Source organism: Sebastes umbrosus, chromosome 9, assembly GCF_015220745.1.
Source record: "Sebastes umbrosus isolate fSebUmb1 chromosome 9, fSebUmb1.pri, whole genome shotgun sequence".
Lineage (NCBI taxonomy): Eukaryota > Metazoa > Chordata > Actinopteri > Perciformes > Sebastidae > Sebastes > Sebastes umbrosus.
Genome location: NC_051277.1, coordinates 22,342,336 through 22,359,296, shown reverse-complemented (window position 1 = coordinate 22,359,296; position 16,961 = coordinate 22,342,336). Strand labels below are relative to the sequence as shown.

General features: G+C 41.0%; 1 protein-coding gene across 6 annotated transcripts in view; it reads right to left on the bottom strand.

Annotated features, from left to right (window-relative positions):
* unc5a (unc-5 netrin receptor A) overlaps positions 1-16,961 on the bottom strand; it is a 286,747-nt gene that overhangs the window by 123,021 nt on the left and 146,765 nt on the right. The window contains exon 1 of one of the 6 annotated variants that reach the window (XM_037780573.1): positions 15,854-16,532. The exons of 4 other annotated variants lie outside the window; for them this stretch is intronic. In XM_037780573.1, coding sequence (XP_037636501.1) covers positions 15,854-15,953 — 100 coding nt within the window. In that variant the 5' untranslated portion in view covers positions 15,954-16,532. Of the gene's footprint in view, positions 1-15,853; positions 16,533-16,961 lie in introns of those variants that run through there. One more of the 6 variants, XM_037780578.1, reaches the window with a different exon arrangement.

Below are 16,961 nucleotides of genomic sequence, written 5' to 3'. Positions count from 1 at the left end.
TGCTTGCATTTCCAAGCTCGTGTTTTGACTCCAAGTGTCATGGAGACGGAGATTTAGTGTGACAACGCTGATGCCAAGTGTTGTACTTCTGCAAAGCTTTGCAGAAACATGGCACATTCAACATTTCTGAATTTGCGCACAAATATTCCCCAAGACTTGAATTAACAATGTGGAAAAATGACATAACCACTCAATTGCATTTTGTTTTTTTAATCAACCTTGGACATAAACAGCGAAACTTAACCAAAGGCAGTAGACCGCAGCGTTTGACTACTTCCTGCAGAGACGAACAGCTGAAACGGTGCATTACTGTCAGTCAGTTTGAAGCTATATGTACCGTTTAAAATAATGAGAATGAAAAGTAATGAAACATTTTTTGTCAAATAAGCTTGTCTTTTAATCCAATTAGCTTTGGATCCAACAGCCAATGACAATTCTTAGTATTAGGATTGCTAGCAAAAAGACGGGACCACCGAGATAACAAAAAGCTGCTTTTAATTATGTTTTAGTTTGTGGATTCATAATTAGCAACTGCAGTTTAGAAATGTACTTAATGCTGCTATGCTTCATCACCGTCTTAAAGTGTTTAGTGCCCGCAACAGAAATATTCTCTATCTGTTGTTAAACACATTCAGTTTGCCTCCCAGTGACTCTGTGACAACAACTAAGATTGAATGAAGATCAAGTCGATACACTCCCGCTGTTTAACTCGTACTTTACTGTTGGCAGAAACACAAAAAAGCGCCCTTTTTAGATTGATTACTAGCAGGATAATGCAAATTTGCATATAATAAAAATTAATTCAGAAGCGAGTGATTATCAGGAAAAATATTCTGCTCAGTCAATTGAATTTATTTATTTCCATAGCCACGGGAAAATTACAAATTATTCTTCATAACATTTCATTTAGTTGTTATTCTGCATACGGTTTTGTTTTGTTAACACGCTCACCTTTTGAATTTAACCTCATGAATAAAACAACACAGATTAAGAGGGAAGCGAACACACTAACATTTGATTTCCCCCTTATCGTTGCTTAATTTTAATAGTTTTAACAGCCTCACACATTGAGAAATTACAGTCGCTGACATGTGAATATACAGTCTGTATGTGTATGTGTGTGTGTGTGTGTGTGTGTGTGTGTGTGCAAGCATGCGTTTGCTGTGCTATTCATTCAACACTTTTTTTTCTCCTTTCTGTTGAAGGAACCGGCAGCTTAGCTTCAAGCACATCACCCTATAATTGTTCGTTGGTTCATATCTGTCATGACACTTCTATAGGTCTGCAGCCGCTGTCACAAACCACAGCCTGCAGCCCAAATGGGGTCGCTCTATTTTTTCCTCAGTATCTCACACAACCAGCCTTTGTTCCTCATAGCACAATCTGGAGATGCCATTAGTGGGGAGGGAGACAGTGATGTTTAGTGACAGCCAACGACTCCTCTGGTCAAGAAAGTGCCCTACAGTCATCGGAGTGTCACACACACCCCTCCACTCTGACTGAACGCAGCCTCCACTCCCAGAGTTCACCTTTGTTCTAGCTATCTGAAAAGCAGAAAGCTAATTGTGTGACAGGGGTCGGGGGTGGGCAGCACCCGCGACAGCCTGAGTTGTGCCACTGCGTAAAGCTGCCAGCCCTTCTTGTCAAACATACTGCAGGAGAATCCGACACAAAAATTAGGCGAGAGGGGGAGGCTCTCATTTTGCTGCAAGTGGCAGTTTTTTGTCTTTGTGTTCTGTTCATGACTATTGTCATCACATTTAGGGCTGAGCTCAAAAAACATGCAGAAATTCTGCAAGCGGCTGGGTAGGACGATAAGAGAGGAGCTACATGGCCTGTTTGGAGCTGATAACTCAGACTCAGCATAAATCAAACACCTTCTGGCGATTCAAATAATTTGTACAGTTGGGCATCATGTGTTGAGAGGGGATAGAGGAATTCAGAGTAAGAACGTATCATGCTTCAGCGCCCCAAAATTAAATGCGGCAGACTTGTCAAATTATATCTTCCAAGTGAAATGCTTATGCTGTGATTTACCAGCATTGCTGTGTAATATACAACCCATTTTGTTTTTTACACTTTAAATTAAGTACAACTGCAGAGCATCCAACTTCTTTCCAACTACTTCCATCACTAATGTTACATAATGTGAACACAGTTTATTTCCTCTACCAGCAGATACAGAATGAGTGAAGTGTTGACTCCTCTGTGGTTATTTAACACAGCCAAACAAACAAAGCAAATCAGCTTGTGGTTCATTTGTGGATAACGTAATAATAAGACCACAAACCACTCTATAGGCAGTTAATGGGCTTACTTGGCTGCTTCACACTTGTGGGACCTCGGGCCCAACTGTTTGCTTTAGGCGCTGGCAATTTCCACCAGGCTGTGGAGGCTCTATGCATCAGTGCTGGCTTAACACAAAATGGCAGCCTGTTACAGAGGACGGGCACAGATAATGCTTGAGTTTATGTTGGGGAAAAAGTCATCAAATTAATCTCAACCACAGAGTGCTACTTAGCTCGATGCTGGAAATGTGTTTTAATATTTGAAGTCGTAGTTTTACAGGGATGGGGCTGACATGGAAGAGCAGATAAAAGTCGTATTTTCCAAAAGATCTATTGTCAACGTCTCAGCTTCCTCTAATGAGTGAGGAGAGCTAAGGTATGCTGTTGATTAATATAATGGAATTTGAAAGGTAAGACAAGCTTGATAAAAGGAGAGCTGAAGGCTGCCGAGGCAGTAAAAGCGCCTTTGTGAGATCTTAGAAAATATTATCCAAGTAAGGAAGTCCTTTTTTTATACATGGGGCTGGTTTGTTTCACAATTTTATCTTGATCCTTTGAACACGAGTGGGACAAATCCTCTCTTTCAAATCTGGACAGGGACTTGGAAGACTTTTGTAGCAGAGAGCACAGAGATGAAATACTTTTTTTGTGTGTAGCAAATGATCTTCTTAAAATGATTACTCCGCTCTTGTGAGTCAAAGCTTAGGATTTCACAACGTAACATTTCTGCAGGAAAATAAATAATAAAAAAATCATCTGAGGGGGAAAAAAGTTTAACAGTGACATTTTCAACAACAATCTGACTCAGCCAGAAAAGTTATTATTTAATCATTACTTTAGTGAAAATGGCAGAGCAAAGCCATATGCAGTGTATGTTGCAGACCAAGAAATTAGAAAATAAGCCAAATTGCATTTGGCTTTGTGATGATTCAGCCTGAAACCAATCTGTCCAAGTGTTCAGTCGGGTAGTTTAAAAAACCAGAAATATGATGATTTTAAATAGCAGTAAGTATGGACTGTCTAATCTCGCAACAGTGGCACTTCCATCACACATTTACGGGGGTGAATCAGGGACGTGGTCTGAAGTCTGGCTCTGGGAACTTGTGAAAAGATAGAAAATAAGATGATTCATAACACGCTCCTCCAACTGAGGAACAGCAGCAACAATGGAAAAGGTTACTCTGTCGCAGACAGAGACTAACACATAAGTATTTTTGTCTTTAGTGACAAGCATGAGGCCACTTTGTACACACAAGTACACACATGGCACAACATATTGTGTGAATATGTACAATATCAGTGAAATATAAAGAGCAACTATATGGGTTATACATACATTCAGGGTATCAAGGGCACAAAACTAGTACAGCGGTTTATATAAACAAGCGATGTGGAGCACAGTTTATGTATCAGACAGATATGTAGTCATGTCTAATAATTATAGGTAACAGTAGGTGTTATGTGGATGTGTTGATATGCTAAATAATAAAAAGCTAAATGATGGTGAGGCTCTGGAGGTAAATTAAGCCAAGGCCCAGCAACAGTTTGAATCAACCTAAATAAAGAGAAAAGGAAAAAAACGTCCCTTTCTCCCCTCCCTCTTTAACTATTTTCTCTTGCGTTGATATTTATTATCTTTCCGTTTCCTCATTAGACACTAATATAGAAAGAAAAAGAGGGATCACCTCCCCCCGATCCTCAGCAGGGTGCCCCTCAATGCGAGTCGGACATTGCTTCCCACTCAAAAGACCGCCCCCAAACCTTCCAGAGAGAGCCTGCCTCATTGTGGATTAATGCGCCTTTATAAAGTTGTCATGTCTGGTAGAGATTAAGCGGACCCAGTCCTCCCTCCCTACCCGTACCGCACCACATCACTGTGGCCCAGTGGAGCCCCCTGGTGCCACGAAGGCTGGACCAGAGGAGCATGCCCCCAAAAAGCTATGCGAGAGGCATATTAGAAGCAAAAATAAAATGCACCTATTAATGATAATAGTGGAGACAATAAGAATTAACAGTTGTATTAACTTAAAGGGTCACTATTACACAATTTCCTCAAGAAACACCAGCTGTTGACTTTTGCCTCGGTAAGAGAGAGTCTGTCTGATGGACAGTAAAGATAAGGGGATCTTGGTATTTCTGACCTGTGGTTTCTGAATATACGGAATAAGGCAGATGTTTCCTGTTTGATTACAGTACAACTGCATGGGGACACAATAGAGGACCTTGGAAATTGAAACACTGAAATCCAAACTGTGTCAGTTTTAAATGTCCTCACTTGGATTGTTATAAGCAAGGACAGAGTCTCATGTAGTTACATGTGATAAAATGGAAAAACGACTGCATCCTGCTGACTCTTGACATGTCACTAACATCAGGAGCACAGATTTCATAATCTTGACACCGATCAACACAGCTGTAGAGGAAAACAAGCTAGACCCAGTTTGCTCCACCTCACTCCATTGGCTATTGTCACCACAATTACATTTACAACATTCGGCAGACACTGTCATCCAGAGTGACTTACAATGCTGCTCAGTATTCATGATTAAAAACAACACCATCAGATCATGTGAAGATAGACGACATTTGGAGACATTTGTGAATCTGTGATCCCCACAGCCAGGACTTATTCATGCTGCAAACATCAGAAATGTTTCATATTAAGCAAAGATCAGTCTACCAGTTTATCAGGGACTTCAAAGCCAAATCCAAAAGCCCTTGAATCTAACAAATAATTTTCACTGAGTCATACCTGGTTCATCCCAATTGACTTTTCAGCTCCAATTAGACTGTCAAATCTGGAATAATTGAGATGAATAATCCTCTATAGAGTGTTCAGTTTATGAGTGATGAGATGCTCTGAATTGGGGAGTAAAAATGTGCTACAGCGACTAAGAAATAAAGGATGAATAAAGTCATTAGAGGAGCTGTTAACAATATCGTATGAACTGCGCTCGGTCAGAGGCCAGTGTGCATTCAATCACTGCTTGAAATTGGACACAAACTCACTTTCATTAAATGACAGCCCATCGAACAAATAACTCCTTATATTCTTGTTTATTGGTCACCAGATGTCTGCCCGCCCCAACTGCGTGTTAGGCAAATTAATTAATTGAACAAATTGAACAGAGCTTTGTTGTTTTTACTGAATGAGTTGAACAGCGCCAACTCCCAAAAGAAGCAACAGCAAAATTACAATCAATAATCTGTAAAAGCACTTTCAAGTCTATAAGTGTACCAGCAAATACGCATTATTCAGTGTCCAATTAAGCTAAAGTAGCATCTGCTAGGGCAGCGAAGAGTGGAAGCACTACAGCATGGTGACATCATACTGTCTTTTTGACAGAGGAGGCTTGAACACTAACAAGAACTGCAATATATCTTCTTATATCCACCCACACCAAACTTCTTGCTGATGTCAGTGTAAATCTGTCAAGTGACTGCACCCAGCAGACTTAACCCAGACTTGTTGTGTACTAATGAAAGGTAGATAAACACACTGTATACATGATTGAAGCTTAATTAAAATAAATGAGACAAAAGTTTAGACACTTTTTTCCTCCTAATGAGGAATGTTTTCTATCTGCTATCAGCACCTGATCAGACTATATGCTGGCAGTTACAACCCGGCATGTTGGAATTTAATTTACCATACAAAAATATAAAATAGTCACATCCAGTCCCAAAGACCACCTTAGAATAGAGACATGGTTACTATCACCCATCCAAATATGACAACTGAGCAAACTCCAGCAGCTGTTGAAAACCATGAGATGCAGTTGAACGTTCTGGGAAAAAGCTATTAAGTGGACCTTGGGTCAAGCTTTTTTTATCAAAAGAAAGAACCTACTCCAATATACCGAAATACTTACTATAAATAAAAGGTAAAGCTCGTGCAGACACAGAGACCGGTGGTAGTGGTTTGGTTAGTAAGTAGTTAGCGACAACTTCGGCACAGGCTCACTTATAAGGAGGTAGCTAACGGTGCTAAAAGCGCTAACAGTGCAAACAATGGCAAAAGTGCTGACAGGGATAACAGTGGTTACCTGAGGGGGAATCGGAGGATGGATGATATGCTTCCGCAATGACACACGCTCAGATGCACGAACATGCGCTAAAAGCATGCACAGCCGGTCCGGCTATGACCACAAAGCACAGAGCTCTGATTACAACACACTGAGAGGGAGAGTGACTTCATTCTCTGCTCAGGTAGACATTACTTCTCTATATCTTTACATAGCAAATTGTTGTTTGCTGCTATATTAATGCTCTGGATATCAAATTTAGCACCTTTAAGGTGGGCTGACCTCCGAGTTTTGCTCACCCCCCCCCAAAAAAAGACACTTGACTGCCGGTCCTAACAACTTCTCTGGCGGGAAACCTTGCCAGTGTTGATTTGTCAGGAAATGTTGCTACATTGCTACAGCATCACATAATCACAGAAGGCCACTGGAACACTGGGTATACCAGAAATTCACAGAGCAGCACTTAATTTCTACAATTTTTTGATTTCAACAGTTGGTTCACAAGTTACTCCCTTAGGCTTGATCAAACATTCACCACTGTCAGTTTTTAAAGTGGATTAAGGCAAAATGTTCTCTCCGAGAGAAAAGTACATATTGGATCTCATTGCCTGCCAGCTTTTAACTGAACAAATCCAATATGGGAGTCTAATGATACAGTAAATAGAGCTTACAGTAGTCCAATACTTACAAAAGTAGCCCACTGAAAACCACAAGGAGGAAGAGAACTTTACATGCTTACGAGGATTGTATAGAGGCATGGGACAATATGAAAATTTCATATCATAATTGTCCTGGCCAAAAGAAATTGCGATTCACAATATTATCTCGATAATCATTCAAATATAAACTCTTAAAATGGCATTAAAATATAATGGAAACACTTTACATTACATTGTTAAGAAACAAATATTCTATTGCATCACAAATATAGGACACATCTTTTTTTTTCCCGATCTGCAATAAAATCCTATATCGTCCCATCCCTAGTTGTACGGTGGAATATTCTTATATAAACAGGAACAAAGGCTTCTTTAAATGGATCTTGACTGGCCTCCACCAACCTCTTAGTTTTCTAGTTATGTTTTGATGGAACAGGTCTGTGATATAACTACAGACACTTTGAAAGTGCTCAGATTTACAATTTGTGACAGTATAGCATCTAAATGATTACAACTTATTGAGTTTCTATTGTAGATGTTTTTCTGTGAAATAAGATTTAGAATATATTAGTCATAGGAACACAGGATTGTAAATCAGTGGAAACGATGCCAGAGCAGAGCTGCTCCGTCTGTACTCATCTTTTGGAATCCAAGTACTGGTGACAAGAAACTGCAGCTATGAAAACACACTTTGATTCGACATGAATGCATTGTCAGTGGACATATAAATCCATAGAAGCCATAATCAAGTGGAAGGTGTGCTGTAAAAAGGGGGAGCGTCTAGCCTCAATGGTGGCTGTATAGTCATGATTAATTCTATTGGAGTAAGGACTTGAATGTGTTTTCCTGGAGCCTGGTGTTCCTGATGGCCTTGCCAAGAAAATCTGCTGCTTAGCTTTAAGCTTTGAATCCGTAATGTTCAGACCTCATTTCACATCGGGAAATGGTTTGTTTGGGAAAAACAATAACAGAGGGACCTACATAGATCAGAGAGGCTGTTCTCTCGCTGCTACACATTTAGGTTGCATGATGAATGGTTCATGTTTTTTTGCGGAAATCAACCTGCATAGTATAACATCAGAATGACTGTTGGTGATGATTTCAGGTACGAGTGCAAGAAGAAGGCAAGAAAAAGAAGGCGCCTCATATGACCTGAAGCCTGTACCACGAAGCGAGCTCAACATACCCAGGGTATCTTCTCGTTATCTGGCTTATCTAACCCCAACAAACGAGATCCCGCTAAGCGGTCCTGTGACGGTGGTTATCAGCTCGGTGAGTCAACCCAGGGTTTCTCAATCTGGAGCGTGTTCACATAAAAGGGGCGGTGTTCACAGCATATGACCAATCACAAACATGGACATGTCTAGGGTCAGAAAGAACAGCATATTTTACAAAGGAAGAGCAAACTATAATATTGGACAATAAACCCAGGGTTAACCCTGAAGTTACCTCGCTAACCCCAAATCCTGCTTCACAGTACAGGCCTCTGATCTTTCAATTTTATTCTTTACACATCAACGAGCAAAAGGTGGCTCAAATGGCATTAATAATGTTGTCTCAATACTCAATTATTAACAGGCTCGCTGCTAAACCCAGCATATTCTAACCTTACATCACACAACATGCCGTCTGGGCTTGAATGTGCTCTGAGAGTCAGCGCTCTGTTGACTCAGTTGAATTGCTTGCCTAAGGCATCGGTGCCTGGACACATACACATAATTAGGAAAGGTCACTGTGCCTCCTGTCTTGTCAACAAAATCACTTCAAGATGACAAATTCTGGCTCAGGCTGAGCCAGACCTCCCTCGGATACCCTTGCCAATCAAGCGCCAGCAGCAGGCCTGTCTGAGTAGCCTTAGGTGATTTCTAATTATGTCTTTTACATGCCACGCTAAATAGGGGTGAGCATAACAATGAGCCATACATTTGGTTGGAGGTGTGTTTTTCTCTTCAAGGTTGAAGTAGCAGACTAAACTGCCATTATCTTGTAACTTCAGCTGCTGAGAAACAGCCGTGTGAGAGCATTTCTCCTTAATAGCACGAGAAAATGTTACCTTACATTTTTAATGATCAAGGATTTTACACAATGACATTAAACTGATGAAATCCACAAAATGCCAGTTCACATCACATGACCTTCACACCGTTTCAAAGTTCCTTTCCCATCGCATGCTCTGCACACTTTCCATCCAGTCCGCTGTATGATGAAGTGGAAGTGGCTTTCACATTGCTCCCTGGTGGCCTTACTAAGGAACTATTAATCTATGGCGCTCCATATTGCATTCAGATCTGCTTTCCCAAGCCACCACCCGGCCTGAAGTAAAGGCCAGGAGAGGACCCAGAGGACTGGACACTCTCTTATTATGAGCTGCACCAAGACACCTCTGGGTTTCTAAGCGCTTCCTCTGACAGTGACTGATGGCCAATTAACCATTTGGAGAAGAGTATTGATCACTAAGAGAACAGGAAGGATTCTGGAAACATCCTCTAACACACCACTATTCTCACCGTACAAAGTGAGAAGCCAGACAGCACATCATGTGTAATAAAAACAAACACTACGGACCAAAAAACAACGTTTTTTCACACACACTGCATCTACGGCTATAGCACACACGACAGACTGTCCTAAATATCCGTTTACTGGTTAACAAAAGGTCAGCAAATCATGGCTAAGAGATTCTGGGGAAGGAAACTACAGCAATGTGCCTTTTGGCAGCATTAGTACCTATTCTATTGTGATTGACTTCCATGACATCAACCTCCACATGGCCCATGTTCAATTGTTTCCCAGCAACAGAACAGAGTTGCATCCAATGATCAAGGTGAGCGTTGCATGTTCTTTGTCTCCCTGAGAGGGTAAGAGAGGGAGAGATGACCCCGGAAAAAGAACATTCGATTAGACCCTCCAGAGAAAAGACTCAGTACTCAGCTCAACAAGCTCATCCCGACTTCTCATTGGTGGCCCTTGGATATATGAGTCTATATGAGTGCTGGCACAGGATGGTTAGCAGCGACAGAAACACAACAGCAGAGATTGAGGGAAATCTCCCAACTGCTGATACTTTGTCAGACACTGTGGTGGCCTTCCATGAACTATGGTCCAGGTTCCCATTGAAACCATAAAAAAGACTCATACATCCCAGTAACCAATAGGATGGATCAAAGCAATATAGCAGAGTTGAAACATCGATCTGCACACCATGTAGCTCCCGTTAGAAGGATTTCAATGCTGTGTAACATTTCTGATAAATACAGAGTGTTGCCATTTAAATGCTCATAATGCTCACATGACATACCGTACCACACCTGTTGGAAATTATCAGTCAAAACGTAAGTAAGAAAATGCATTAAGCATATGCACAAATTTATAAATCTAGGCTACATACAGTATATATATTAGGGGTGAGAATCACCAGAGGCCCCCACGATACGATATTATGATGATACTTAAGTCACGATACGATCTTATTGCAATTTTAAACATTTTGCAATATGATGAGTATTGTGATAAGATATATTGTGATATATTGCGATTTATTACCTTTTTTCAACTGCAAATTATGCAATTTGTGAACATCTGAAATATTTGAAATGGCCATGCCAGTTTTTCCTCATCAAAATTAAACGTTATATAGCATTCTTCCTGACAAGCTAAAGACATTGTCAGTACCAATTTTCTAGTTTCCTATGATACCAGTATCTTCTCTCTGGCTTTAAAGTCTGAGCCCGCTACAACCTCTGAAAGACAGAATAGCGGTAATAATTAGAGGTTAGTAATTTCTGTAATAAAAGATTGATACTTGAAGTCTGTGTATTGATACAATATTGCCAGGCAAAATAACGTGATACTATGCTGTATCGACTTTACCCCCACTCCTCGTATATATACAAAAAGCGCATGAAGAAAATATACACAATATACAAAAGGAAATTAACAGAATATACAGTATATTCATGTACCCCAAATAGTTTGTATTCCATAAAGGACTGAAGCTAAGTACCGATAATACACTACCTATTAGAGGCCGTTATGAAGTACCTACCTAGGGAGGTACATGTTTTGTATGTATAATGGTTCTAATTATCTTTGTATACCATAACCTTCTTTATGTACTTTTTTGTACCTTAGTATATATGTAGGCTTGATATATTATTGGTGTATATGCTTAATATATAATGTATTAGTCTGAGGAGGAGCCTGGTCCTCGAAACGTTACACAGCGTTACACCTTCTAACAGGAGCTAATTTGTGTGCGAATCTATGTGTTTCAACTCTGCAAGTTTCCCTTTGAAACATATGGCTAATCTCACCCCACATCAGAGGTGAAAGGTCAACTTTATGCTGCCTAGATGGAAAAGCACTGATAGTGACTACGGTGCACCGCATTTCAGGAGGGAAACAGCCCAACTTCAACCCCTAAGCGCTTTCGCATAGACCTGAATCATAGAAATGGGGTAATTGAAACAAAAGGGCAGAGTTTGACAGAGATGTAGTGCCTTCGCAGGGCCTCTGCACAGGCTGCAGAAAATAACACCTAACTCCTCCCCTCTGCAAGGTTCATCCTCCGCGTGTCCTCGGCAACGCCTGTGTCCTTCCTTTACTCCCCAAGATTGCCATTTGCAAATGATAAGCGCAGGGACATAGCCTTCTGAAAGATAAGGCGCCTGGGCATTTGTCACCAAATGGAGCATGCTCCTCCATAGTTTAAAGCTGACCTGTGTTGACATGCACTGTTTACCTTTTATTCATTTATGCTGAGCTATTACCTCTGCTTCCATTAATCACAGTAACTCAAACTGAAGAAATTAGACTTTGCAAGACTTGGACAGGAAGACAATTCGGTTTGTCTGTATTCTTTTTTTTCAGACAAATTAACATGATGGAAAGTGAATTTTAAAAAGTAATACATTTGATCAGATATGTCCTGCAAATAAGCAACTCTCTTTTTCATTGTCACATTGTCCAATTCAAATTCTGTAAGCAGCCTAACATTCATAAAAAGCTACTCCTGAGGAGTGAAATCATTTTTATTTTTTACCCTACTTTTTTTCTCTTTCAAATTGCCTCCTTGCATGATATATTCTGCATTTGTACATCATGCTAATTTACTTGGTGAGTATAAGCAGTAGAGAAAATAAATAATTTTATATAAAAGTTCCCTCCCCCAGTGCACAAGTCTTCCCGTTGTCTGTGCCATTTGAATTCATCTCCCAAGACTAGAGGGAACAAAAACTCTTTCTGGTAGTAAATTATCACTTCCCTGTAAAAGACCATATCCCTGCAAATACATGGCGATCATTTGCCATGCATTAGCTATGGGACAGAAACAAAGTGGTTTTAAATTCCTTTGACCAGAAGGCAATTTCCCCCAATAAATTATGTTAATTTCAGCTTTCGCTCTCCTTATCGCATTCTTTAGTGAGTCAATGAGGAGAGACAAAACTGGCTGCCAGAAAGACAACTCTGGGATGATTCACATTAGAATGATGAGAGACTTCTGGCAAAAGAATCTCTTTATATTACTGTACAAATAAATGGGAACTCGCAAATTACTGTATTATGCAATAGATTTCTGCTTGTTGTCGTTTAATGGCCATCTCCTTGCATCATCGCAAGGTTTACACCCCGTGGAAACTGCTCGGAGGTGACTGTTCGCACAAGTAGGAAGGTGCCTGATACCAAATCCCATGCTCCCTCAATGAACCAGACAACAATTGCTTGGCAACGCTCTCGTTGGGCAGAGGGAAAAACAAAGAAAAAAATCCAGGATTTATTCTCTCTGCAAGGATAGCTGGCTTTTTGATGATCTTTTCTGGAGTAAGTAACAAGGGATTGGCAACAGACTAAGAGGCAAGTTTAAATAAATGGGAACCAACAGCAGCAACAGGAGAAGGAATTATCTGCAGACACACACCTAACACACATGCAGCAGAAATACATGCATGCAAATTCTTGTGGAAACACCCTCTCTCTCTCTCTCTCTCGCTCTCTCTCTCTCACACACACACACACTCACTCACTCACACACACGTACACACTTCCCATACTGAAAACATCAAGTGGTGCGCACACACAGGCAAATCAGAACAGTTCTTTGTTCCTAAGGCTGAAAGCATGCCTACCCCCTCTGTCCGGCCCATCAGATCACTCACAACACAGCGAAAGGGAAAGTGCTCGGCTAGCTCAAATCTAGATTGACAGGCCTACCTTTATTACTGACTGAGTTATGTTTCCCTGCAAAAAAGACAAGTCGGCTTTTGATACAGACGAACGCCGAGTCAGCGCCTTGCCTCTACACAGGAGGATAGCTCGACTGATCTCAGCTGAGACTGTCCCGGCCCTGATGTCGAAAGAATTGGCTACCAAATTACCTTCCGATCCATTCCTGGAACTCACGCTGTCCTATAAAAGTAGCCTGTGAGCTGTGATGGGAGCTCATAAGGATGCTTGTAGCGACCTAATATATGATAGAGAGCGACAGACTGAAACGGGGAGAGGGGTCTGCCTAGAAATGTAATACAGAAGACAGATTTTAGCTATATCCCTATATCCATTTATTTTATGAACTGGGTCATTGCTATTCAGGGTTACAGAAGGGCTGGGAGCGTATCCCAGCATGCATTAGGTGTAAGGCAGGGAAACACCCTGGACAGAGCTCCAGTCTATCACAGAGCGAGCAAAGAAACAGACAAACAGTATCAAATCCGTGGGAATTTAGAGACTTGACATAAAGCTGGTCTTTGGACTGTGGGAGGAAACCAGAGCACCCAAAGGAAACCCATATGAATACAGGAAGAACACACACAGAACCAAGGCGCCCAGTAACTTCTCGCTGTGAGGCAACAACGCCTGCTGAACCACCCATATAACCCAGCAACCCAATCCAACTGTATCACTTTCAACATGCATCATAAAATGACTTGTAAATACCACCGCACACTGCCACTTACTTAGCTTGATATATGAGGTCCCTAGAGCATGACTGTTTATTTAATCCTAATATATTCATAATTATACACTAATTAATGCAAGAGAAAAGCCCTCTTAATTCATCATCTCGGTGTCCCGAAGCAAGAGACACAGTTACACCAACTTTAACATGTTTGCCTTCTGTCCAAAGCGAGGTTAACAGTTCGGAAACAAGCGCGAGGCAAATGATGTGTGAAAGTCTCGTGTTTTGGATAGGCTACTCACCAGCTGCTCCCAGCTGTGCAAGGATATTTAGCATCAGGGAGAAGGAGTGAAGAAAGCATTTTAGAAAATACTCAAAAAGGTTGAACTGTGAAATGGTGCATTATGGGCTACAGGGCAATCGATTGCATTGATCATATTATTGATTTGACGGGCTTGACTGTGCACTATAGAATGACCTGTAATATTAAGGGGTCAATGGCCAGCACTCTGTTTGTTATGCTGGGTTGTCATAATAAATTGAACTGTCATTTGCGCATGTAATGCTGATGAACTATTATTATGAGTAGGGCTGTGTATTGGAATTAGGAATTAGAATCTGGCGATACGATACGTATGATGATACAGGGGTTATGATTCAATATATTGCGATACTGTAAGTAAGGTGATATATTGCTATTTTTTAATCAAATTTTAGGAAAACTGTAATAGTATAAAGAACACACTACTAAATGCATAAAATCTGAGTAAAAAAAAAAGTACTTTTTTAATGCAATCAGATTAGTGGGATCTGCATTTATCACAGTAACATCCAACATAATAGCACTACTTTGAGAGGGCGCATCTCTTTGGAAATGAGTATTGACTGAGTTAATCACAGCATGCAAACTATGAATTAAAAATGTTGAGTTTTTGAGAATCAATACAGTATCACAAAACACAATATTGCTATATTGGATTTTTTCTATATTTTCTTACAACCTTTATTATGAGCATATTTTAATTTATTTTTTTTTAAATATGATTGAGAAGAAAGGAAATTAAAGAGTCTAACACAAAAGGGCTTTATTTGCAGCTGCTGATGAGGGAAACTTATCTCCAGTCCAGAGAAGTATTTCAGCTTCACACCCCCCCCCCCATTGTTGCTGATTGTTTTTTTTGTGCATCAAAGCACATTTGCATGCAATCCGGAGTGTCTGGCCAAGAAGGCTACATCATAAAATGTAACTCATCAGTGCGAGTAGGTCGTCTAACCAACTCCGTAAAGCTGTCACCATATACTGCAAATACAGCAGGAACGAGAGAGAGAGAAAGAGAAACGTGGAGTTTGAACGACCCTGTTTGCAGCAGAGCAGCAGCCGGTTAGATGGATGAATACAGGCTCTGAATATACGACTCCACTGCACACAAAGATTTAATAACAAAATGATTAGTGAGCTGATATTCTTCTTCTTCTGTTGGAGCTATAGACTAAAAAAAATGTAGTGCAGGTTGTTTATGTGACAAAAGCAGCGCAATGTTACTGTCAGCACCGCATTTTTATTGTCCATCTCTCATATATAGTGCAGCTTAAAAGCAGGTGGAGGTCCTTAACTTCCCTTACAGTCACGACAGTGGTGGATAAAACACATGTATGCTATAATATGCTGCTGCTGCACCGCGCTGCTTCAAATAATAGCAACATAAGAACAATGCTATAGGTGGCTCAAGTTGTAACCTTGGTTGTGAGGCGACACACTCCTTTGTAACCTTGAAGGTGCAGGCTAATTGGTGGGTTAGTGCTGGCTAATTAACGCACAATAACGACAACGCCAACAACGTGCTCTGCTCTTGTCGGTCACACGCGGCTACATTTTGCAGCCAAAAAAAAAAACGCATGCAAAACTTGTCTTGTGCATAACCTTTTTAATTCGCACTTACTGTACTTTAACAGCATAAAGGTTATATGATATATAGTGGAACTCACCAGTGCAGGTGAAGCCAGCGAAGACGAGCCAGAGCACAACCAGCAGCGCAGCAGCGTTGAACCTGCAGCGGACAAAGGGGCCCAGAAGAAGTGCGGGCATCTTTCTTGCTTTTTTTTTTTTATCACCCAAGTTTCAAAAAGGCAAGAGGAGCAGTAGACGAAAAAACGCCGGCACGCTGGGCTCGTTAAGGTCCGGAGAGTGTCCTCTGTTAGCACTTGACGCCTTGTTCACAACGCCCCAAGTGTCTCTTTTTTCTCCTCTCAATATAACATATCCTCCTCGTGCAGCCGTACCGTGGCCATCAGCATCCTTAGCTCGTGCGTCTTCTTCGTTGCTCAGAACAACGCATCACAGGTGTGGTGGATAAAACTGCTACCTTTGCTCTCTCTCTCTCTCTCTCTCCGCGCGGTTGTTGTTTTTCTTCTTCTTCAGTATTTCTCCAAAAACAACTCTCCCTCTCTCACTGAGCTTGAGGAGGGAGGCACTTCTTTTGTCACTTTGCAGCCTTCGCAGCGAAAACAATCTCCTTAAATGCAGAAAATGGGTAACAATTTGGCTTCAGAGAGGAGGAACATCTGCTTTGCACAGCAATGCTGGACTGTTGAGAGTCAGTCAGTCAGAGAGGAGGAAGGTGTAGCGTTGGATGTGAGCGGAGCAGCAAAACCAGGAGTGGATTTGGATTGGATCGTCCTGAGCTGCTGTTATTATATCCCCCCTTTTTTTTTTTTTCTTAAGCAAACATTTACATATATCTTGAATAACATATTGTGCAATGTGAAACAGAATGGAAATTATTATTTGCTGGTGTGCTTTTCATATCTTCTGCCTTAGTACATGAAAATGATGGATATGACATCCAGCCATGTATGATAGGAATCAGATCGGTTGCTGCTTTGCATACAAATTCACACACAGATCACATCTGCATGTCATTGAGTTGCATATGCTCTCTGCTTTTGTCTTGAGGTTTTGTGTGTGTGTGTGTGTGTGTGTGTGCCGCAGTGACGGACAAACACACAGATGAAGAAGAAGAAGAAGAAGCAGGAGGAGGATTAGCGCTCCCATGAGAGTGTGTACACCTGTCAGCAAACTCAGACCAGGATGTGA